Source organism: Ascaphus truei, chromosome 1, assembly GCF_040206685.1.
Source record: "Ascaphus truei isolate aAscTru1 chromosome 1, aAscTru1.hap1, whole genome shotgun sequence".
Taxonomy (NCBI): domain Eukaryota; kingdom Metazoa; phylum Chordata; class Amphibia; order Anura; family Ascaphidae; genus Ascaphus; species Ascaphus truei.
In genome coordinates, this window is record NC_134483.1 from 33,440,040 (window position 1) to 33,466,364 (window position 26,325).

Here is a 26,325-nt window from a genome sequence, read left to right on the forward strand (position 1 = left end):
TGGCCACTTCTCTCCCCAGTACAGTGGGAGTGGACAGGTTGCTGGTGGACATCATAGCTTCTCAGCTCCTGTAGCTGCCTAATGACTACTGTCCCACTCCTCTCCTGTGCTTATCACTATTTCAGTGGAAGAGGAGCAGGACAGTAATCGCCAGCTTGCTGGCATTAAGCAGCTGACCGGAGGGGACGGAAAGCGCTCCTACCCATGGCTGCAACGTAATTTCTACTTGTGAACTATATATATATATATATATATATATATATATATATATATATATATATATATATATATATATATATATTTGGTTTTGAGGACTACACATGCAGTGATCTCACTTTAATCTAGTGCCTATGATGGCACAGATGTCCTGTCTTAATTATGATATAAATGACCAGGCTCCATAGATACAGTATAGAAAAGACTTGCAATCAGTGACGTCGGCTCCACTGTCTATACACACATCTGATGAGCACACCAGAGAGATGGTTCAATTTGGCATACCAACTGGAGACAGGGCGCAGAGGACTGACAGACCAGAAAGCAGGCAATACCAGAGACGGCTCAGTTTAACATACCATTTAGATACGGGTTTGTTGCATTGCGGCATGTTGAACACCTAATTGTATTTACTAGTGCACATAGATAATGATGGTAGAAAACTAAACAATGTTGGCTTCTATATTCTAGTTATTTAAAAATCACTTTGGCAAGTTAGAGCGTTCAACTCATTGTTATACTTCCTCATGTTCCTATTATGTGTGCGTATCTTTTAAAACACATGCACTATTCTCTCCCCCCCCCCCCCCAAACAAGTGACTAGCAGCGGGAGCACTGCAGTGTCGTTAGAAAATGATTAGCTTAGATGTTTGCACGTGGCACGGTGTCCAACTGGCATGCACAGGGGTGGATGCGATGAGTCACATTGGGCAAGAGAGGAAATATGTTGTAATTATGTAACAGAAAGAGATCTCCGGTAACAAGCAGAGACAGAGCTATAATATGTGCACCTCAACCTGTCTGCTTAGTTTTTCCCCTCGCATGAACACAGCTCTCAGGGACCCTGTAAGTCCCCGAAAAAAGCCTTGACTGACTGAAGTGCTTGTGTATGTCTTTATTTATATAGCGCCTTCCATGTAGTAGCGCTTCACAGCAGTAACACACGGGACGTAATAAAATGACGCATACTGGGAATAAGTGCTTGAGACATACAGGCATACCCCGGTTTAAGGACACTCACTTTAAGTACACTCACGAGTAAGTACACATCGCCCAATAGGCAAACGGCAGCTCACGCATGCGCCTGTCGGCACGTCCTGAACAGCAATACCGGCTCCCTACCTGCACCGAAGCTGTGCGCAAGCGGGGAGACTATAGAGGCTGTTACACATGCGTTATTTACATCAGTTCTGCACGTATATGACGATTGCAGTACAGTACCTGCATCGATAAGTGGGGAAAAGGTAGTGCTTCAGTTTAAGCACATTTTCGCTTTTCATACATGCTCTGGACCCATTGCGTACGTTAATGCGGGGTATGCCTGTACTTGTAAAAGTAACAGGAAAAGGAGTCCCTTCCCCGAAGAGCTTTCAAACGAAGTGGTAATTAGGGAGGACTTGGAGCCAGTTGGAGGGTGTTGGGGTAAATGCGTCTGCAAGGGGTCCTGGTAAATGCATATGAGATTTATAGTATCAGCCAACGGAGGTACTCAAATGCTTCATTAAAGATGTGTGTTTTTAAGATGGGCCTTACAGGTGGAGGCAGAGGGTGCTAGTCGGATGTTGAGGGGAAGGGAATTCCAGAGGTGTGGGGCAGTGAGTGAGCGAGGTTTGAATGAGTAAACAAAATCTTGCCCTTAAGCTTCTCCTATTATACTGGCTCATGTATGGAGCCTGTTATTAGTGGTCAGACATGATACCAGCAGCCTTAGGCTGCGCTTATAGTGACGGCGACACAGTATCGCGTCAAAACAAATGCATTGTCGCCGGCGCTTATAGTGGACGCGACAGCGCAACAGGGCTACCAAAAAATCTGGTAGTCAGTAGAATTTGATTTTTGGAGAAACGGTCTCCACATGTGACTGGCTATAAGCCAATCGGGGAGCTTCTCTGTTCCTCTGCCTTCCCCCGTGCTGACGTCATTGGCCTTGTAGCCAGCGACGTCTCCAAAATATGAATGACAACTTTCGCAATGGCGATGGGTGACGTCGTCGGTCGCGTCGCCGGCTGTATAAGCGCAGCCTAACTGTGCCACACTGCAGATCTGATCACCATGGCAGGAGAAGCTTAGTTGTATAGTATCAGGAGCCCTATTTACTTTGCTCCAGTGTCAGCCCCATTCCCTTGTATTCTTTTGCAATTCAGTCATCCTGTGGTTCATGCGCCCAAGTCCTAGCCCGTGACTGTAAGCACTTTGGGACACTTTATCTATGTTACATGTATTGATAGCGGAGATTGGCATGAGCCAATGGTGCAATGGGTGCTACTACTGTATCAAAAGCAACGCTCCGGAAGTATTTTCTGCTCCTCCTTTTTATTGTACAGTAGAAAGATGGTCAAGGATCGGGGGGCCGGGTTGCAGGGATCTAGGGGAGCGACGATTGCAGGATATCAGGAACTAATTAGACTGTAAGCTCTTCGGGGCAGGGACTCCTCTTCCTTAATGTTGCTTTTATGTCTAAAGCTCTTATTCCCATGCTCTGTTATTTATTTGATTACCACATGTATTACTACTGTGAAGCGCTATGTACATTAATGGCGCTATATAAATAAAGACATACAATACAATACAACACAGATCAGAGATTTTTATAGACCGACATTCGGTTCCAGTCTACCTATATAGTCACTGTTTGATAGACGAGAATCTGTAGCGAGGGGTAAACAGGGACTTCACAAGACCGTTATTAATTCGGATGGAAAATAAGGCAATGTGTAAAAAAAGAAAAACGTACGTGAGATTGTCCCTTTATCTGCTATCGTGAGTGAGAGAGGTGGCTACTATTAGTGCCAAAGCCAGTCTGTGGCATATTGAGGCGCTGGGGTGGGAGGTGCTTTCTGTGTGCGCGTGTTCACTGAGCAGATACTGTATATCAGCGGTGCGCAAACTGGGGGGCGCGCCCCCTTGGGGGGGCGCAAGATTATGTAGGGGGGGCGCAGGCTGCGTGCGGGGAAACCTGGGGGCGGGCAGAGCTGTGCACGGGCGGCCAGAAGCTCCGTGCAGAGGCTGCTTCTGTGTGATGTCTGCCTTGCTGTGGGGGCGGGGCTTCTCACTGCACACAGACAGCCCCTCCTCCTCCTGTCCCAGTTTTCAGCATACATGGGGGACTGAAGCAGGCTTAAAAGTGAAAGTAAGTATTTGTGTGTTGTGTTTGTAGAGGTGGGAGACATATTGGGGGGAGGGAGAGAGAAAGAGAGCCATGGAGAGGTGGGAGACATATGGGGGGGGAGGGGGAGAGAAAGAGAGCCATGGAGAGGTGGGAGACATATTGGTGGGAGATAAAGAGAGCCATGGAGAGGTGGGAGACATATGGGGGGGGGGGAGGGGGAGAGAAAGAGAGCCATGGAGAGGTGGGAGACATATTGGTGGGAGATAAAGAGAGCCATGGAGAGGTGGGAGAAATATTGGTGGGAGAGAAAGAGAGCCATGGAGGGGTGGGAGACATATTGGTGGGAGAGAAAGAGAGCCATGGAGAGGTGGGAGACATATTGGTGGGAGAGAAAGAGAGCCATGGAGAGGTGGGAGACATATTGGGGGGAGGGAGAGAGAAAGAGAGCCATGGAGAGGTGGGAGACATATTGGTGGGAGAGAAAGAGAGCCATGGAGAGGTGGGAGACATATTGGTGGGAGAGAAAGAGAGCCATGGAGAGGTGGGAGACATATTGGTGGGAGAGAAAGAGAGCCATGGAGAGGTGGGAGACATATTGGTGGGAGAGAAAGAGAGCCATGGAGAGGTGGGAGACATATTGGTGGGAGAGAAAGAGAGCCATGGAGAGGTGGGAGAGAAAGAGAGCCATGGAGAGGTGGGAGACATATTGGTGGGAGAGAAAGAGAGCCATGGAGAGGTGGGAGACATATGGGGGGGGAGGGAGAGAAAGAGAGCCATGGAGAGGTAGGAGACATATTGGTGGGAGAGAAAGAGAGCCATGGAGAGGTGGGAGACATATTGGGGGGAGGGAGAGAGAAAGAGAGCCATGCAGAGGTGGGAGACATATGGGGGGGGGGGGGGGGGGAGAGAAAGAGAGCCATGGAGAGGTGGGAGACATATTGGTGGGAGAGAAAGAGAGCCATGGAGAGGTGGGAGACATATTGGTGGGAGAGAAAGAGAGCCATGGAGAGGTGGGAGACAGAAAGAGCCATGGAGTGGTGGGAGACAAATTGGGGGGAGATAAAGAGAGCCATGGAGAGGTGGGAGACAGAAAGAGCAATGGAGAGGTGGGAGACATATTGGGGGGAGATAAAGAAAGCCATGGAGAGGTGGGAGACATATTGGGGGGAGGGGGAGAGAGAGCCATGGAGAGGTGGGAGACATATTGGGGGGAGGGGGAGAGAGAGACATGGAGAGGTGGGAGACATATTGGGGGGAGGGGGAGAGAGAGTCATGGAGAGATGGGAGACATATTGGGGGGAGGGGAGAGAGACATGGAGAGGTGGGAAACATTGGGGGGAGGGGAGAAAGACATGGAGAGGATTGGAGACATATTGGGGGGAGGGGGAGAGAGTCATGGAGAGATGGGAGACATATTGGGGGGAGGGGAGAGAGACATGGAGAGGTGGGAAACATTGGGGGGAGGGGGAGAGAGAGACATGGAGAGGTGGGAGACATATTGGGGGGAGGGGGAGAGAGAGTCATGGAGAGATGGGAGACATATTGGGGGGAGGGGAGAGAGACATGGAGAGGTGGGAAACATTGGGGGGAGGGGAGAAAGACATGGAGAGGTGGAAGACATTGGGGGGAGGGGGAGGGAGACATGGAGAGGTGGGAGACATATTGGGGGGAGGGGGAGAGAGACATGGAGAGGTGGGAGAAATATTGGGGGGAGAGATATGGAGAGGTGGGAGACATATTGAGGGGAGGGAGAGACATAGAGGTGGGAGACATATTGGGGGAGGGGGAGAGAGACACTGGGGGGAAGGTGAGAGACTGGGGGGAAGGTGAGAGAGAGAGACACTGGGGGGAGGGAGAGACACAATGGCTAAACAGGGATGAAGGTCAAGCAGAGATGGCAGAATTGAGGGTCTTGGGAGGATGAGTTTTGGGGGGCTGAGGGTTCTTCTTTGGGTCAGGGGGGTCACTTCGGAGTATTGATCAGCAGGCGAGATTCATCAGTACCCCCCTTGAGTTTGGTTATGGGGGTCCCTGATCCCTGGGCAACATTTAAAACGGGAATAAATAAATAATAAATAGAACTGGTAGGTAGGAGTGGATGACACTGGGGAAAGCAAATGGGAGAAGGAAAAAAAGGGGTGCGGGAGAGGGAAGGGATGTAGCAAAGAGGTGGATGAATGCCCCCTCAAATGTATTGCCTTTGTGCACCAGAAAAAAAACATATTACCAGATGCCAGCAAACAATAAAATAAACAGTGATCCAATACCAGTATACTGCCTGCGCGCACGCCTGCAGCCCAAGCGATTTGTGAACTTGGCTGCAGGAGATTGTAGACGCGTGGCGGACGCGTCACAAAGCTGGTGCGCCCTCATTGGCTGAACCAGCTCACGTGCACTGACGTCATGTGATTTTGATTACATTAGGCAGGGGGGCCCGAGAAATTTCATAGATGAAAAGGGGGGCTTGGCATAAAAAGTTTGCTCACCCCTGCTGTATATCATTGATATGCCAGAAGCACAGCTCTGCACTGCAGGGATCTAGGGGCACTGTGGCAAGAATCGTTACGTTCCAGTCAGCAAATATCTGCACCCACACCTAAAAGCAAAAGGAAAACTGAACGCCAGCAGCAAAACAAAAACCCTCTGTACATTATGTATAAAAAGATGGACCATTTTTTGACACCTTTACCCCCTGAAAAGGAGTGTGCTAGACTCGGGGTGGCCAAGGGCAGTCCTCAAGGGCCACCGACAGGTCAGGTTTTAAGGATATCCCTGCTTCAGAACAGGTGGCTCAGTCTTCGACTTGGCCACTCATTGAGCCACCTGTGCTGAAGCAGGAATTATGCTTAAAACCTGACCTGTTGCTTGCCCTTGAGGACTGGAGTTGGCCACCCCTGGTGTATAGCAGGGGTGCACAAACTGGGGGGGGCGCGACGGTTGCAGAGGCCCCGTGCTCTTCCCCCATGGCATTTAAATGAATGCTGGGGGATCGCGTGAGGCCTCTGCAGCTTCATTTACCTTGTCTTCGGTGACGCGTCGCCATGGCAACGTGGCGTTAAATGACGCTGCAGGGTCACGCCATGACATAGTGACGTCACGTGACCCCATGGCGTCATTTGATGCCAAAAGCCAGAGGCAAGGGAGGGGGGGGGGGCGCGAGCAGGCAGGGCAGGATTGCGCACCCCTGGTGTAGAGTATAATAATGCTGGGTATCTCTGCACGGTCTCTGTGTCTCAGTAAAGAAATGACACTGACCTTTTACAGTTGCACCAAATAAATTGTCTGCGTTGCCCATCCATATGGGCCTTTTCTCCCCTCTCTATCCACCTTTAAAACCCACCTTAAAACACACCTGCTGTAACAAAGCATGAGTAGCTCTGTGGCTGATACTTTACACCTCATCCATAAACCATGGCCCCCTGGAGATGCACTTACCTACTGTCTCTGTACATTCTTCCTACCAACCAATTAGATTGTAAGCTCTTCAGAGCAGGGACTCCTTTTCCTAAATGTTACTTTTATGTCTGAAGCACTCCTTCCTATTACGTGTTATTTGTGTTATTTATATGATTGTATTGTATTGTATTGTATGTCTTTATTTATATAGCGCCATTAGTGTACATAGCGCTTCACAGCAGTAATACATGTGGTAATCCAATAAATAACAGATAATATAAATAACAGATCATGGGAATAAGTGCTTTAGACATTAAGGAAGAGGAGTCCCTGCTCCGAGGAGCTTACAGTCTAATTGGTAGGTAGGGAGAACGTACAGAGACAGTAGGAGGGAGTTCTGGTAAGTGCATCTGGTCAATGATTGATTGTCTCATGTATTACTGCTGTGAAGCACGATGTACATTAATGGCGCTATATATTTATATATATATACATACATACATACATACATACATACATACATACATACAATAAGTGGCTTTTATTTAGCATTGGTTTGAATCTGGGACCTCAAACACTTCCCGACATAGCCAGCAAGCAGTGTGTTCCTTTGTTCCCTTTCAGTTTACGGGAGGAGGTTGGAGATTAATTCTCATTTACTTCTGTGTACTGGATAGGGTCAGTCAGCCTTGTTCTGTGCATATTATTCTCAAGAAGAAGAAAAAGTGGTTTGCATAATTATAAGGATCACCGACATAGAAAACATCCATCACCTTGCAATTTATATTCATTATCGCACGTACTGTAGTCTTGGCTTACACAGCATGACAAATACAGAATTTCTGGCTCAGTGCTGTCCCCGGTGATAAATAAAATGCTTCGTTTTCTCTGAGCTGGTTTTGATTGCTTGTCATTTGTTGCCGTAACGTGGACATTTCTTCAATAATAGTTTAAACCCATTGAAGAAAGAAAATCATATGGGGTCCATCGTTCAATGTGCTGCCCATGTGCCTTTTTGTTAAAAGAAAAGCACAAAAGAGGGATTATTTAGGTTTTTGGGTTGTGTGTAGATGAATGTAGAAAACCATTTTTGTGTTGAGGTGTTTGTTGCCTCCATCTTTTTTACCAGGTTGGGAAGAAGGGGATCATTGGGGCTGAAATACAGCATCTTCAGCTCTGGTAAAAAGTTACCGGTAAAAGTAGCACTATCCATTCCCCACCAGGGAGGTTTACATTTCACGCATCACGGGAGAGAATCAGAATGTCACCTCTTGCGGCTGCGTATTCGCCAGCATGACTGGGGGCTTAAGAAGACAGCAAGTACAACTTCACCCCTACTTGGTCTTGAGGCTTTTCTTAGAGGTGGAGGACCAGCTCTATGGCAGTTTCGCATACCCTGAGATTGACACCCAGGAAAAATTTGGGTTCATAAGGCAGTGGGACAGACTTGGGCAAGGAGCTGGAAGGGGATGACTGGGAGGGTATATTTGAGACGGTGGCGTCCTGCTCCATCTGTACAACCATAAAAGAGAGTGCATACAAGGTCATGTTGAGGTGGTACAAGACACTCACGGAGCTGACCAAGGATTTATTTGTAAAATGTTTTACCAGAAAGTAATACATTGAGAATTACCTCTTGTTTGCAAGTATGTCCTGGGCATAGAGTTATGATGACAAACACATGGTTACAAATACATAGCTACATTAAGTGAACAGGGTAATACATTATATACAAGACATTGCATGCACAGTTAAGTATGTCCCTGGTTACTCACCCTTATGCCCAAAGGCTGCGGAGCTGGATCTTCTTTCATCTACGTGTTGGACCTGTCCCTTGATAGCTCACCTTTGGGAAATTGTTTTGTACCTGGGCTCAACTGATAGTAGACATTATATCTCCCACTTGACCCCTGGTTATTCCTCCTGAACAGGCCCCTCCGAAGGCCTGTCCAGAGCAGACAGCAAGTTGCTCACCCATACAGTCACGGCGAACAGGTATGATCTTGCAGCCCTATGGAAGCAGAGCAAGACCCCCCCATCCATCTTCTGTGCAAGCCATAAAATATGGTTTATATGCCAGATGGAGAAGTTGACGAGTCCCCTGTGACTCATACTATAAATTACAGAGAATCTGGTAGCCCTGGTTCACAAATACAGGTATCCCTGCACTAGCCCCAACCACTGTGCTTCTCACCAGGGCCCCCCTCTGGGCCCTTGGATAGGTACCCCAAATCTAGTCCCGTAAGCGTCCCCCAAATGGCAAAATATCTCTGACCTTCCAAGAGGGTTGAGATCCCCCCCATAGGTCCACCATGGGTCTCCTATAGCTATTGGTTGCCCCTGCTCCATATGGCTAGTTGCTCCAAACATTGGTTTGTACAAGGGTTTTTGATGGATGTAATTTATTTAACAGCCTATGGGATTCGGTATACGCATGTATCTGTACTACAACTGGATGTGCCTCCCTCCCCCTCCCATTCCCTCTCTTCTTTTGTGTATCCCCCGCCCCACTTTTGTATTCAAATCCCATGAAAACCTCAATAACATTTGTTATATAAGGGAAAAGAAAAACAAGAACCCCCCAAAAAGTAACCTCTGTTACTTTACCGGTAAGTAACTTGGGAACCGGGCTGTCCCCAGAGATGAAAATAACACGAGTGGATGCCAGGGTCCCCCTGTGGTGCCCATACTGTAAAAATACAATGAAAGGGAGTGGGGGACTGCAGCATTGATATTGCATTATTGTATTAGTTGGCTGGTATTTCCAGTATTGTATGCAATGTTTCATAACGTGTAACATGAAAAGTTCATCGTTAATGATTCTGGTGTAGACAGGATTGGAGCCACAAAACTAATTAAAAAAGGAGAAAAAAATAAATAAATGAAAGACAACTGCACATGTCCTCCATGTTCTCCATGTTCTCCTCTGCATTGTTCTCTCCCATTCACTCATAATCTCTCACTGCCCCTTGCCAACAGCTTTTCAGGAACTTATTTGAAGCTGCCATGTATAATGCATCGTTTATAGAGCAGTGCACCAGGCAACCAGTGGCAATAATGCAATCGGCAAGGGCCAGTGGCTTCTTCCAAACGTTATGTAACCCTTCCTGCCCGGCTCCTTGGGAGTTTACATCAATGTCTCTTATCTTGGCTTTCTCAGATGTGGTTACCTTATCAGGGTGCTGGATTAGTGTGGCTGGACCATGATATAGCAATGATGGGCGCCAGGAACTATTATGTTCATTCAACGGCAGCTTTAGTGGTTACATCCATATACATATACATGAACATAAGCTGTAAGTGTTACATACCCTCACTATACCACCTTTGGATAAATACAAACTTCCAAAGGTCTGCATACATCTATAAATGCACCACTACTTCCTAAGACTTCTGTAGCATTATCAATATTTTATGTTGCTCCTTTCCTGCCTCATCAATCAAATTTCCATAGGTCACCTGATAAATGGTCAAGATCTGAAACGGTGTGTGTTTCAGGCAGTGTTTTTCAATTGGGGTTCCTAGGACATCCCTAAAGGGTGCCTTGCTATTTTCAGGACATTTGAAAATTATCCCAAATACAGAAGAATTTACAATGCATCTGATCTCGGACACCCTATTAGAGGGGGTTGGGGTTCCTTACCATGCATCTGATCTCTGACGTGCTATGAGAGAGGGTTGGGGTTCCTTACAATGCATCTAATCTCTGGCTCATTATTAGAGTGGGTTTGGGATTCCTTACAATGCATCTAATCTCTGGCTCATTATTAGAGTGGGTTTGGGATCCTTACAATGCATCTGATCTCAGACACACTATCAGAGGGCTGGGGTTCAGCAGAATTTCACAATATAATTTTAGTGTTCCATAACAAAAAAAATGTTGAAAACACTTGATTGACATCAGTCCTATGGACTGGGTTAGGAGAGGAAAAACACATGGAGAGGTTTAAACTGGCATCGATGAGATGTAAATGGGAAACTTGGCCTAAAAATAAAAAAACATATTCACTAAATTCAACTCCATCGTTATTAACACCTATATTTAATAAACCTGAGTTTTTATCAGGATGTGCAAAAAATTAATTCAAACAATTTAGAGAGCTAGATATTACAATGGTCAACGTCTTGGTAGTAGAAGGGAAACCAATGACATTTCAGGAGATACAAATAAATGATCAAACACAAGATATCCCAATTTTTAGTTTTCTTCAAATGAAACATTATTTATTGAAATCATCGCGAAAGAAAAATTTCCGAATTGAACAAATTTTGAAAGACTTTATAAAAAAAAAGGTGTATATCAAAAGGGGTTGATCTCAAAGATATACTGTATATGGAATTCATTTTGGCAACAACTCCTCAGAATCATAATTATATGTTGAAATGGGCTGGCGATCTCAATGTAGAAATAGATAGGGAAACCTGGGAGGATATCTGGGAATCGGCAGCTAAAACTTCAATTTGCACGATAACGAAGGAAAATATATACAACATTTATTTCAATGGCACCTAATCCCGAGTTGGCTGAGCCAGATCTCCCCAGGCACATCAGATTTACGCTGGAGAGGATGTGGCCTGAGAGGAGATATGGTACATATATGGTGGTCATGTCCACAGATTCAAAAGTTTTGGACAAAGATACAGAATATGCTTCAGGAAATTACAGATATAAAAATCCCTCTAGACCCACTAACGTATTTATTAGCAAAGCCCGTCGATGAAGTGTCTAACCCGATGGGAAAAAATGATCTTTATTGTTCTTACACCCAGCCCGTTGCTCTATAGCAGCAGCGTGGAAGAATATAAATGTACCATCAAAACAAATAATAATTAAAAGAGTAAATGAAGTTAAATTAATGGAAAAGCTTTCAGCTCAACTAAATAAAAAATTAGATCAATTTGATAGGGTCTGGGAACTATGGCCCCCGTTATTCAGATAAAATCCTAACTCTGATTATTATCACTGATCTCCTTTACCTTTTAGCCCTTATATTTATTTATTTATAAAATATTTTACCAGGAAGTAATACATTGAGAGTTACCTCTCGTTTTCAAGTATGTCCTGGGCACAGAGTAAAACAAATAGTACATGGTTACAAGTACAGTTACATAAATGAACAGGGTATACATTATATACAAGACATTGCATGCACAGTTAGAGAAAATATATATTATGAGCGTATGAAACAGTTACAGACCAGGTTAAAATATATACCCATACTTCTAAACTAACTTTTCCATCCCTCCCCTTCCCACTCTTTTCCTCTCTGCCCCATCTTTACCTATCCTTTTTCTTTATCTTGTCTGTTATAAAATAAAAGATAAGAATAATTGGTAATTAAAAGAATCAAAAAAAGGTTTAAATATATAGTTTGGATATGGGACATATAGAAAATTGTAAAGAAATCATATGGAGAAGATAATTGTATTTGCTAAGATATATTAAAATATATTAAAAATGTAAAGGGATAAATATTGTTCTATTATCAAAATTGTATATGTAAGATGTTAATATATTCATGTAAAATAATAAAAAAATATTGAAATTAAAAAAGAAGTAACGGGTATACATAAACAATATTTTTTTGAGACAGTTTAGAGAGTTGTTTATCGGGTCTGTGTTTGTTTTCTCTTCGGGTTTGTTCCTTTCCCCCCTTTGAGTCCCTTCTCTGCTACAGTTAGCCCCGTATCACACTCTGGCAGGGAAGGGCTTAATAAAACGTCTGCAATCATTTTTCTTCCCAGGAGCAGTCACTGCTATTCAACATAATTAGTTATTAATTACACGTCGTAGTTATGATTAAATATCCATGTAGCAATGCAGGCTCAGGCTATTTATAGCATCTCCCTGGTTTTACAAAAAAACAAAAAAGCAACCCTTATACCTGCTCATTGTGAAATGATGAGATATTTACATGATTATTTATTGCTCTGTTGGTTACTGAACCTGCACTATGTGCCTTTTCATTAAATTAGGATTACAGTGTATACACACCTCACTCTCTCACACTCACTCTCTCTCACACTCACTCTCACATTCACTCTGTCTCTCAGAGGGGGGGGGGAAGGGGGGGGAAAGGGAAAAGGAAGGGAAACCAACCAAAATATGCATAACAAAAATAATTATAAAACATATCAGAGAAAATGCTTCAACTCCCAATCTAGATTCATGCCCCTGGGTGCCAATGTCCCAGGGCATAAATCCAGTACATTTCCCTGCGATTTAGAAGGGACTCTCTATCCCCTCCTCTAACGTTAGGATGTATATGCTCAATAGCACTAAATGTGAAATTTTGTAGAGAGCCGGATGGACATTCCATAAAGTGTCGTCCTACTGGGAACCTCTCGTCTTTATTTTTTATGGTTCTAACGTGTTCACTCACTCTTTTGCGGAGCGTACGGATGGTTCTCCCTATGTAACCGCTACCGCATGAGCACCTCAATAAATATATGACATACTTTGTGTTGCATGTCATGAAAGAGTATAGCTTATGATTCTGTTTGGTGTATATGTTTCTAATGTGTTTGATCGGGGATGCATGTCTACAGTATTTACAATTCGCGCAGCTATAAAAACCTTTAGTTGTTAACACATTAGAATCATTTTTATTTGAAAATAAACTGGGAGAGATTTTATTACCAATGGTCTTGGCCCTCCTAAAGACCAATCAAGGGATTCTTCTGATTTTGTTATCAGATATTCAAAAAATTACATGGGCACATTCTTTTCTATGGGTAACACTCGATGTGACAACTTTATATACAATCATTAATCACACCTTAGGCACTAAAGCTATTAGTTATTATCTTAATCATTCTAATATTCACATGGCACAAAGCACTTTTATTTTAGATTCAGTTATGTTTTTATTACAACATAATTATTTTCTATTTAATCACACTTATTACTTACAGACACAGGGCACGACTATGGGGACTTCTTTTGCACCCTCATATGCCAATTTATTTATGGGTCTTTGGGAAACCACACACATTTTCGTGACACTAATCCGTTTAGACAACATATTATTTATTACCGTCGCTATATTGACGATTTATTGTTAATTTGGTCAGGAGACAAACAACACTGCATGAATTTTTGAATTATCATGATACTGAAATAGATTTTCTTGATTTACACCTCTATATTGATATTAATCACAAAATTCAAACTGACTTGTTCAGAAAAGAGAACTCTCGAAACTCCTTGCTCAGGGTCAACAGTGCCCATCCCGACCTTTGATAAAAGGAATTCCGAAAGGTCAATTTCTAAGGTTGCGGAGAATCTGTTCAACTGAAGAAGCATTTTTAACACAGGCAGAACACCTCTCCACTAGGTTTAAACATAGAGGTTATAGTGAAGGGGATATCAAATGTGCGTTTGAATTTGCATTAAATACAGATAGGGTGACATTCTTGAATAAAATCAAGTCCAAAAACAACTCCTTGAAGAAAAAATCATCATACTTTCAGACAGAGCATAAAGATGAATTACCGCTTTTTGTCACGACATACTCGAGGCAAGCTCAAAGTATCAGAGCTATTCTGTTAAAACACTGGGGTGTACTTAAACTTGATAGAGATTTAGACGAATATACGAAAACTTGTCCCAGAATGGTCTTTAGGAGGGCCAAGACCATTGGTAATAAAATCTCTCCCAGTTTATCTTATACTATATAATTGAAAGCACTGTATGCCTGCCTGCCTAGATGTCCGGTGTCCCTAGGGGAAATCTCATTGGTCCCTTGGCCCGCCCCCGCACACCTCTCATTGGCCTGAGGCGGAGTGACGGGCCAAAGGACACACAGGGACACACACACACACACACATACACACACACACACACACACACACACACACGGACGGACACGGACGGACACGGACGGGGACACACACACACAATCCCCTCCCGGTGCCCCTCACTCTCCCCCGTCAGCTGGACCGCACCTCAACTTCCACACCCCCCCCCACCCTCCCTGTGCCCGAACTTACCCGGAGTCCTGTGTACACACACACACATTCCCACCCCCCCAAGCTCACACACACCTCACCCTCCCCCCCAAGCTCATCCCCCCCCAAGCTCACACCCCCCTCCACCCCCCCAAGCTCACACCCCGGCGCCGCTACAGTCAGCGGGGGAGCGGAGCGAGCGCCCGGGACACACGCGGGGGAGCGGCCACAACACGCGGCCTCCCGCCTCACATCCACGTGGGAGCGGCCGGATGAGTGAGGCAGCGGCCGGATCAGTGAGGCAGCGGCAGCATGAGTGAGGCAGCGGCAGGACGGGTGAGCTCCCCCCCCTCCACATGCTACGTGCTGCTCTTGCCCCTCTGGTCCCAGCTCCCCCCTGTCGCCGCGTGACAGGCCGCAGGACGTGAGATGGGAGGGGGGATGCCCCTCCGGTCCCGGCTCCCCCCTGTCGCCGCGTGACAGGCCGCGGGACGTGAGATGGGAGGGGGGATGCCCCTCCGCTCCCGGCTCCCCCCTGTCGCCGCGTGACAGGCCGCGGGACGTGAGGTGGGAGGGGGGATGCCCCTCCGGTCCCGGCTCCCCCCTGTCGCCGCGTGACGGGACGTGAGATGGGAGGAGGGATGCCCCTCCGGTCCCGGCTCCCCCCTGTCGCCGCGTGACAGGCCTCGGGACGTGAGATGGGAGGGGGGATGGCCCTCCGCTCCCGGCTCCCTCCTGTCGCCGCGTGACAGGCCGCGGGACGTGAGATGGGAGGGGGGATGCCCCTCCGGTCCCGGCTCCCCCCTGTCGCCGCGTGACAGACCGCGGGATGTGAGATGGGAGGGGGGATGCCCCTCCGGTCCCGGCTCCCCCCTGTCGCCGCGGGACGTGAGATGGGAGGGGGGATGCCCCTCCGCTCCCGGCTCCCCCCTGTCACCGCGTGACAGGCCGCGGGACGTGAGATGGGAGGGGGGATGCCCCTCCGGTCCCCGCTTCACCTTCTCCCCACCGTTGTCCCCGCTGTCTGCGCAGGAGGAGGGGGGGGAGCGGGTGTTGGTGCTGGTGTGTGTAATTGTGTGAGACTGTGTGTGAGTGTCTGTGACTGTGTGTAAGTGTGTGTAAGTGTCTGTGACTGTGTGAAACTGTGTGTAAGTGTCTGTGACTGTGTGTGACAGTGTGTGTAAGTGTTTCACAGTGTGAGTGTGTGTGAGTGTGCGTAAGTCTGTGTAAGTGTCTATGACTGTGTGAAACTGTTTGAAACTGTGAAAGTGTGTGTAAGTGTGTGTGACTGTGTGTGAGTGTGTGTAACTGTCTGTGATTGTCTGTAACTGTGTGTGTGTGTGTGTGTGTGTGTGTGTGTGTGTGTGTGTGTGTGTGTGGTGCACTGTGCAGTGTGAGCAATGAGCAGTGTGTCAGTGTGTGCAGTGTGAGCAATGACCACTGTGTGTGCAGTGTGAGCAGTGTGTGTGCAGTGTGTGTCAGTGTGAGCAGTGTGTGTGTGCAGTGTGTGCAGTGTGAGCAATGAGCAGTGTGTGCACTGTGTGCAGTGTGAGCAATGAGCAGTGTGTCAGTGTGTGCAGTGTGACCAATGAGCAGTGTGTGTGCAGTATGCAGTGTGTGTCAGTGTGAGCAGTGTGTGTGCAGTGTGCAGTGTGTCAGTGTGAGCAATGAGCTGTGTGTGTGTGTGTGTGTGTGCAATGTGAGCAGTGAGCAGTGAGTGTGCAGTGTGTGTCAGTGTGACCAGTGTGTGTGCAGTGTGCAGTGTGTGTCACTGTGAGCTGTGTGTGCGCAGTGTGCGTCAGTGCGACCAATGAGCAGTGTGTGTGCAGTGTGCAGTGTGTGTCAGTGTGAGCATGGTTCACATCCCGGGCAACGCCGGGTCTCTCAGCTAGTTTTCAAATAAAAATGATTCTAATGTGTTAACAACTAAAGGTTTTTATAGCTGCGGGAATTGTAAATACTGTAGATATGCATCCCCGATCAAACACATTAGAAACATATACACCAAACAGAATCATAAGCTATACTCTTTCATGACATGCAACACAAAGTATGTCATATATCTATTGAGGTGCTCATGCGGTAGCGGTTACATAGGGAGAACCATCCGTACGCTCCGCGAAAGAGTGAGTGAACACGTTAGAACCATAAAAAATAAAGACGAGAGGTTCCCAGTAGGACGACACTTTATGGAATGTCCATCCGGCTCTCTACAAAATTTCACATTTAGTGCTATTGAGCATATACATCCTAACGTTAGAGGAGGGGATAGAGAGTCCCTTCTAAATCGCAGGGAAATGCCCTTGGGACATGGCACCCAGGGTAATGACATGGCAGGGTAATGAGCATGGATTTATGCCCTTGGGACATTGGCACCCAGGGGCATGAATCTAGATTGGGAGTTGAAGCATTTTCTCTGATATGTTTTATAATTATTTTTGTTATGCATATTTTGGTTGGTTTCCCTTCCTTTTCCCTTCCCCCTATAAAGTGCTATAACCCAGTGAATGTATGGATAAAACACTAATATCACATAAACTGCAACTCCGTGGGACAGGATCCTCAGAAGTGGTTGCTCCTTGGAAACCTCATATAAAGAAGAAAGCACAAATGCATGCGATATGGTACATTAACATTTTACTCTCTCTCTAGAAAGCGTGCATAGTAGAGCCACCAAATTAATAAAATGGATGGATAATCTGATTTATGAGGAGAGGCTAGCTACAGTAAATTAGACTTGTTTACATTAGAAAAGAGGTGTCTATGAGGGGATATGATAAATACATACAAATATATTCGGGGACAATACAAGGAGCTTTCAAAAGAGCTATTCATCCCAAGGGCAGTACAAAGGACTCTGGGGCATCCCTTAGGGTTGGAGAAAAGGAGATTTCACCAGCAACAAAGGAAAGGGTTCTTTACAGTAAGGGCAGTTACAATGTGGAATTCATTACCCATGGAGACTGTGATGGCAGATACAATAGATACCTTTAAGAAGAAAAAAAAGTTGAACATCTTTTTAGAAAGGAAAGGTATACAGGGATATACCAAAAAAGTAAGCATAGGGAGGATGTTGATCCAGGGAGAAATCTAAATATTTGGAGTCAGGAAGGAATGTATTTTTCCCCTTTTGAGATATCATTAGATGATATTTCACTGGGGGTTTTGTTTGCCTTCCTCTGGATCAATATGCTGCAAGTACAAATATAGAATAAAGTATCTGTCGTCTAAATTTAGCATAGGTTGTAACTTTTCAACCTCATCTATTATGTATAACTAGTTATAACTAGTATAACCGTGTGCCTATTGATTGTGAATATATGATCCCGTTTTGTCCCCCTCTTCCTCACTTTTTCATTCATTAGTTTAGTTATCGAGTAATTATTTTAAGCGTCTGGGTTTTCGTCTTATAGTTTGATATATTAATGGTTAAGTCTTAAAAGTAATTTTTTAGTTGTGGGCTCTGAAGTGAACCGCTGGTGCTAGGGCCTGTTTCTCTACATGTCCTTCAGCTTTTTGGTGGTTGGGAGGCTGGAAAGAGCAAAAAAGGGGGAGAGAAGTTCAGGAAGAAGGGGGGAGGAGGAGGAGGGTGAGAGGAGGATAGGTGAGAAGAAGGGAGGATACTTGGTGAAGTGCGAGAAAACGAGAGTTAGGGACTGCAGGGTGGTGGAAGTGATGGGGAAGGAGGTAAAAGGGGTAATGAGCAGAACGGAAAAATTGAAGAGGTGGGGAGGAAATAAAATTGTAGGGGGTAGTAAAAGGAGGTGGAGGTGGATGAAAAGGTGAATAGAAGAGATAACAGGAGTGAAGTATGAAAAAGGTGGGATATGTGGTGATCGCTTGAAGAGGAAAGAAGTAAAAGTTGTGGAAGGAGCTCTAAGTTTGAAACAGCAGGTGGGCCCTTGGTATTGGTCCAGAGGCAGATTTGCTTAGTTAAGACCTCAGAGCTCACTTACAGTAGTTGAGAATCCAGCTCGCGGGAGTGCTGAGCTACTCTTTAACTATAGCAGCATACGCCACATACCAACGGTTTTGTATGGTTTATTGTATATATTTTTCACTTCCACAGTAGGGTTGTGCCTTTTATCGTGTGCATAGCCATTTACGATTTATAAGGCTTATTGTATTTTTGTTTCACTGTTAGACACTGTCTTTTACCACAATTAGGTTGTCTTTTGGGATGCGCACTTATTTTTCTGTTTCTTGTTGGGGGAAGCATGTTTGGGCTCTGGAGGGCTGACTTAGTCGAGGCTCCAGATGGGCCGGTGTGTGGAACAATGTAGTTTATTCTTAATTAAATTGTGTTGGATGTATTGCCCCAAAAATTTAAATTGTATAGCGTTTCCTACATTAAAATATAGCAAATTCCTACTTTATAGAGGAAGTAAATATAACTTGCTCAATATTTTTGTTCTGAAAATTAGCAGAATTATGATAAACCTTCACTTTAGAATTCTGTCAATCAGCAGATCCCATTCTCCGTTGTCCACTCCAACGTTCAGTATGCGCAAACTCCAGAGCATCCTCAACTATACCCTGTGTGTAGAGTATCATTGCTGCACTTTTGACCTTGTTCTGGAACGTGGCAGAGTAGATGTCACTACCAGAGACACTTACTATAAAATTCATAGGATTAGTGGTCTACATTTGATGACTCGTCGGGGGCAGGCTCATCTCGATCCTGAGAATTTTAGAAGTGTGACACCCTATTCTTGCCTAATGGGAATCCCACAGTGCATCATTGATGAATAAAAGGTATTAAGTTCATATAAAGGTCCAAATATTTCAGTGTGATTGTCAAGAAAAGGGAAAAATAGTATGATAGTCCAACTGCCTGAATAGCTGTTAATGATTGATAGTTACTGTTGTACCTCCGTAAATATTTATTTATGTGTAATAAAGCAAAGAATAAGTGATTGGGCACACAACATCTATGATATAAATTCTGTTCGATGCTCCATCAAACGTTTGAAACTTTAAAGCAAATGTTTTTTTTTTTAGAGGGCTGTTATTTCCCCATAAAACAATCTCACCATTTATTGGAGAGAAATGGAAACAATACAAATAATGATTCTCATTATTATAATCATACTATGCTGCTCAGAAATGTCTTAACACAGAATCTCCTAATCCTCTAAAAGAAAAGCGCATACATTTCAGACATTTTGCCGATTTGGTTACTAGTCTATATACAAAACGGACCTGCCAAAGATTGTATGGAAGTCTCTGGCCTGAGTCAGCTTTACCTTCACTCCAAGTGATTATGTAAAATAGGAGGCGTTGCATTTTGATTCCACTTACTGTCCAAGTTGAATGCACTTACCTTTTGGAATTCTCTCTATGATGAGATGGCAATAGCTATTGGATGAATAGAACATAAAAGTGGTTCTCTGTTCATGTTTTAATTTAAGATTCTAGTAGCTGTATCTGTCCTGGGGAAGTGTGGAGTTTTAGTTGGGTCTCCAATACTTTTTAATGTTCTCTGTACATACACTTTGCACATCCAAATTTATATATTTCCCAGGTATCTCAGGTGTGTTCACAGGTACTGTCTCACCCTCCCTCAGTCACCCTCCCACTCCTCACCCACCCCCTCACCTCAAGTGCACATATGAAATCAGTTGGTAATATTCTCTCCCCTTGTTAATCATTGTTGTACCACTTAGTGTGCATCTCCTGAGGGTGCTGAGGATTGTAGCAGCATAGTTAATTGACATTATTGGGAATTATAGGCTAAAGCAGTAAAATTCAGGGCATTATTGAAAACCCGGCTCTCTGATTGGTTACAATTCCGGGCATTATCCAAACAGTAATGCCCGGAAGTTTAGCAGCATGCAAAGTACAGTTTTCAATGTGTTTATTTCCAGCCACTCAGCTTTCAGAACAGCTGAGAAAGGGCAGGTGATTGGTTAGAATGAAGTAACAGCTCTGAGACAGGGCAGGGGATTGGTTAGAATGAAGTAACAGCTCTGAGACAGGGCAGGGTTTGGTCAGGAAGTATCAGCCACGGGTTGACTCCTCCCCCTCCGTAGCTGACAGATTTTCTGAGCAGATTCAGTTGAATTGGGGGAGAGGGGGGAGAGAGTCTGCAAATAAGTAAGTGGCTGTCTGCAGTTTCTTTGTGGCTGCAGTTTGTGTGTGTGTGTGTGTGTCAGTAGCAGTGTGTGTGTGCTGTGCTGTTGTGTTGTATATCTGTGTAGTGGTGCTGTGTGTATAGAGCTCCAGTGTGTGTGTGTGTGTGTGTGTGTGTGTGTCAGCAGCAGTGTTTATGGGTGTGTAGAGGTGCTGTGTTGTGAGTATAGAGGAGGTGCTGTGTGTGTGCGTGCTTGTGTGTGTAGAGCTGGTGTGTGTTGTGTGTGTGTGTGTGGCAGCAGTTTGTGTGTTGATCTGCTGTGTGTGTGTGTGTGTGTACACAGAGGGGGCGGCAGTGTGTGGATATAGATATCTGCAGTGTAAGAGTATATAGAGGTGGTTTCATGTATTTACCATTTTATTTTAATTAAAAAAATCTATTTAACTATACAAAAGTGTCTATTATTTAGGAAATAAGCCTACATTTCGCCTATAATAGTAATAATCCCCTCAGAACAGGGCATTACTGGCCAATAATACCCTGGCTGGTTTAAAGTCCCTCGGCTTCGCCTCGGGCCTTCAACTCTTCCAGCCAGGGCATTATTGGCCAGTAATAAGTCACCCCCACTTACCTCGGCTCCGGCGTCATGACGTCACGTTGCCATAGCAATGTGATGTCACATGACCTCCACGCCACTTTGTCATGGTGACGCGTGTGGAGACAAGGTAAGTAAAGGTTTACAGAGGCCCTGCAGCTCCCCCGGCACTTAATTTAAGTGCCTTCGGGAAGCGCGCAGGGCCCCTGTAAACCGCGCCCCCCCCCCGCAGGCAGTCTCGCGCCCCCCTGGTGGTCGCGCCCCCGTTTGCACACCGCTGACCTAATGTACCCATGTATTTGTAACCATGTATCTGTCATCATAACGCTGTGCCCAGGGCATACTTGAAAACGAGAGGTAACTCTCAATGTATTACTTCCTGGTAAAACATTTTATAAATAAAAGAACTTGTCTTTGGATATATACAGTGTACAGTATACACACACACACACACACACACACACACACACACACACACACACATACATACACACACACACACACACACACACACACACACACACACACACACACACACACACACACACACACACACACACACACACACACACGGAAATGCATTTTTCATAATGTTATTAAGAGCCCGTTTATGTACTGTAATGTGAAAAGCATCAAACATTTGTTCAAATGACAAATGATTTATGTAAATAAAATCTTAGTTTAGTTTTGACAAAGCTATTAAGTGGTATTACAATTTAATTTGATCATTATATACACAGCTGCATAATATTCTTGATTGTGCACTGCAAGTTTCTTTGATTTAGTCCGTGTGCGATAGAACACATTTCCAATGAGGAATATCATCACTTGCAAGATTCTAGCATGGGCGGTAGTCATTAAACCTGCAGGACTGACACGTTTTCTTCCTTTTGCAGAACGGCAACAAAGACGGTCCCCTTGACATGCTTGGCACGGATATCTGGGCGTCTAGTACATTTGACTCGATTAGGTAAGACTCCCCCCATCGTAGAGAAAGCCTTATGAAGCTGCTGATTGATTGGAGCCCTGGAAAGGCCACAGAAATAAACCCATCTGCTTTTCCTGCGTGTTCCTCTGTGACCGGTGCATCCGAGCTCATCTCCCAGTCTGTGATAGCCGCACAGTCTCTCTTAGAGACGTGTGCTGGAGTTGCAATAAATTGAAGGCATGTTGTCATTTTCGCTAAAATATTTAAGGCAGGGGTGACCAACTCCAGTCCTCAAGGGTTGCCAACAGGTCAGGTTTTCAGGGTATCCCTGCTTCAGCACAGGTGAAGTCTTTGATTGAGCCACTTTTTATATGCAGCCTTTGATTACCTTTTATTGAAAATTCATTACCTAAGCCAGCGGGGTGCAAAACTTTCTGGGGGCGCGGCGTTTACAGAGGCCCTACGCTCTTCCCTACAACATTTAAATTAAATGCTGGGGGAGCGCGTAAGGCCTCTGTGCGTCCCTTACCTTTTCGCCTGCGGCTTCTTGCGACACGTCGCCATGGCAGCGTGGCGTAAAATGACATAGTGACGTCAGAAAACGCCGGAGAAAAGGTAAGGGGGGGAGGGGAGCAGGTAGGGTGGTGCAGACAAAGAGGTTTGTGCACCCCTGACCTAAGCTACCGATTAATTCGGTCTCCTGTAATCAATCAGCAAAGATCCTGCTCCCCAGTGCTCACTCAATGGCTGCCTTTCCGTTTCAATCAGTGCTTCAGTCAGTGTAACTCGGCGTAACTCAGCAGCTACAATGTATTCTTATATTACTGTACTTATATTATTACGTGCCGCCGGTACATCGTGGCTGTTTTAAATCAACCACGCATGATGTTGCGGCTTCCTCTTAGCCCGTGTAATGCGTGAGATTTAAACTGCTATTTTGATTCCCTTCCCGGGTAAGGAGCTCGGCACCCAGCGGTTCCCTGGAGCTTAAATGAATGCAGTTCAGTTACGGGAACCCCCTCTGCTTCCTATACATGTAACAAATAAACAAGCAGAGGGGGCTGCAGCTTTAAGCTTTCATAAGTAGCCCTACGAGTCGTTGTCCCCTTCGCGCCCCCCCTCCTCCCTTCATTCTCTCTCTCCCTTCACATTATCTCTCTCTCCCTTCACATTATCTCTCTCTCCCTTCACATTATCTCTCTCTCCCTTCACATTATCTCTCTCTCCCTTCACATTCTCTCTCTCTCCCTTCATATTCTCTCTCTCCCCCTTCCCTTCCCATATTCTCTCCCCCTGCCACATTCTCTCTATCTGCCCACATTCTCTCTCCCCCCCCATATTCTCTCTCCCCCATTTTCCCTCACATTCATTCTCCCCCTCCCTCCCCCCATTCTCTTCTCCACACACCCTCCTCCACCCACATTAATTCTCTCCCCCTCCCTCTCCCCCTCCCCCTCCCTCTCCCTCTCCCCCTCCCCCTCCCTCTCCCTCTCCCCCTTCCTCTCCCCCTCCCTCTCACTCCCTCTCACTCTCACTCACTCTGCCTCCCCCTCCCCTTCCCATATTGTCTCTCCCCCCACATTCATTCAACATTCACATTCAACATTCCCTCTCCTCCACGTCCTCCACACATTCTCTCTCCCCCCTCCACAGTCTGTCTTCCCTTCACATTCATTCTCCCTCCTCCTCCTACATTTCCTCCACCCATCATTTCTCCCTCCTCCCTCCCCACCAATCTCTCCCTCGCCCCCTCCCCCCAACTTTCTTTCTCTCCCTTCCTTCTCACATTTTTCTCTCCCCCTCCACCCCACCAGACTCACTCTCCCCTCCCCCCCACCACCAGAGTCGCTCACTCTCCCCTCCCCCCACCACCAGACTTGCTCACTCTCCCCACCCCACCACCAGACTCGCTCACTCTCCCCTCCCCCACACCACCAGACTCGCTCACTCTCCCCTCCCCCACACCACGGACTCGTTCACTCTCCCCTCCCCCCGCCACCAGACTCGCTCACTCTCCCCTCCCCCCGCCACCAGACTCGCTCACTCTCCCCTCCCCCCACCACCAGACACGCTCACTCTCCCCTCTCCCCCACCACCAGACTCGCTCACTCTCCCCTCTCACCCACCACCAGACACGCTCACTCTCCCCTCTCCCCCACCAACACACTCGCTCACTCTCCCCTCCCCCCACCACCAGACTCGCTCACTCTCCCCTCCCCCCACCACCAGACTTGCTCACTCTACCCCCCACCAGCAGAGTCACTCACTCTCCCCTCCATCCACCACCATACACCAGACTCGCTCACTCTTCCCTCATATCAGCGTTCATTGCTGCTTTCAGTAGAGAAGCACTTACCTATTACCCTTTCCCGTATTTCCTTGCCGTTGCCATGCTTACTGTGAATTCTTTTTGCAACCAATCTCTTGACCATTTAGCAACCAACAAAAGGGCCTAACAGTCTTTCTATTTATGACCCATTCCTGTCTTCTGTACAATAACCATATCCACTCCGCCATTCCTAATCTAATTCCCTTGTCAACCAGTCTTGAACAATCCATCAGATTGGTTTTCCATGATATATTGCTGCGGTCATGGTACATCCCATGCCTTCCCTGACTTGTGATTTCCAACACATCCACTGAATGTGCCAGTAATATGTCTGGCGATTGTATGACTGTGATTAGAGCGGAATGCTTGTTGTTCAGCTCTGTTTCTAAATAATTCTGTGTACTTCAGGATTGAGTGATACCTTTTTTATTTGGATTTACAATTGATATTATAAGACAAGCGTTTGAGCGTTCTCCTCTCTTCCTCTGTAAGTCAGTATTGCTGACCTGAGATTCCATGAGCTTAACACAGATGTAAAAAAAAACAAGAAAGCAATCAAAGGCAGGAGATGGGAGAATGTTTTATTCTTGGTCCAAATAAAAAAAGGTATCACCTAATACTGAAGGACTCATTTACTCTGCATTGTCGCAACTGGACTAACACGGCCATTTCTACTTGATTCATTTTGGTAGATAATTAGGATAATATATCTTTTTAATAATTTGACAAAACGCATATTCGAACAAGAAAATTAAAATGCCATCCATTAATGATAAAGATCACAAAAGACCTGTGATAAGACGCAGCGAAGAGAAGCAGGGGTTAATTTCACATCCCTGGGCTCTTCTGCATTGAGAACAAACGGCCTTGCGAGTGTCGGAAAAGGGACAGCCTCGTTTACAAGATGCCAGAGACTGTATCTGCCCTGTAGTCTATATAGACCAGAGGCAGTCTTCAACTGAGCCAGCTGTGCTGAAGCAGGGATATCCTGAAAACCTGACCTGTTGGTGGCCCTTGAGGACTGGAGTTGCCAACCCCTGGTCTATAGACAGTCACACTAATTGATTGCTTTTGTTCTGGTGAGAGACGCTGCTGGCAGGCATTATGTACTCTTTAAAGCCATGCAAGTTCTAGCATCCTATGTGTAAACTATTGAAGGACAGGCCCAGCTAACATGCAATTGTTATAGTATTATTATTTTCATTATCATGTCATCCTAATTTCACTCTAAAGTGTGTGTGTGTGTGTGTGTCAAATGGAAATACAACTGTGTGCTCATTTGCATGTCTTAGGCAGGTCTGCAACCCTGCCTTTCACCATTATCACACAGCACTTCCACTGCAGCAAGGGATTCTGGGAAATGACATGCAAATGAGCACACCGTGCCACTTTTTGCTTCAAAAACCATTTTTAACATGGTTCCCTATAGGCTTAAGCTTGCTGCATGGTCACAGCTTTGAGCACAGCCAGGGTTAAGATGCATAGCCAGAAAACCCACCCACAGACAGCCGTTTCGACCTTAATGGGTCTCATCAGTGTAGGGTTGGTTAACTGGCTGTGCAATGAAGCGATGAGGATGGGGTTTACCATACTTAGTTATGGTGAGTAAAAAAAAAGTGCTGTGTGCTGGGTGATAATGGTGAAAGGCGGGGTTGCAGACCTGCCTAAGAAATGCAAATGAGCATAGTTATATTTCCATTTGCTATATGCTTTGCTGTGGAGGGTTTTT

General features: G+C 45.7%; 1 protein-coding gene across 4 annotated transcripts in view; it reads left to right on the forward strand.

Annotated features, from left to right (window-relative positions):
- The window catches only part of CTIF (cap binding complex dependent translation initiation factor), a 419,064-nt gene that overhangs the window by 110,598 nt on the left and 282,141 nt on the right, over window positions 1-26,325 (forward strand). For 3 of the 4 annotated variants that reach the window (XM_075586030.1, XM_075586013.1, XM_075586021.1), the window contains exon 4: window positions 22,236-22,309. In XM_075586030.1, the coding sequence (XP_075442145.1) occupies window positions 22,236-22,309 (74 nt within the window). Of the gene's footprint in view, window positions 1-20,701; window positions 20,768-22,235; window positions 22,310-26,325 lie in introns of those variants that run through there. The other variant, XM_075586039.1, reaches the window with a different exon arrangement.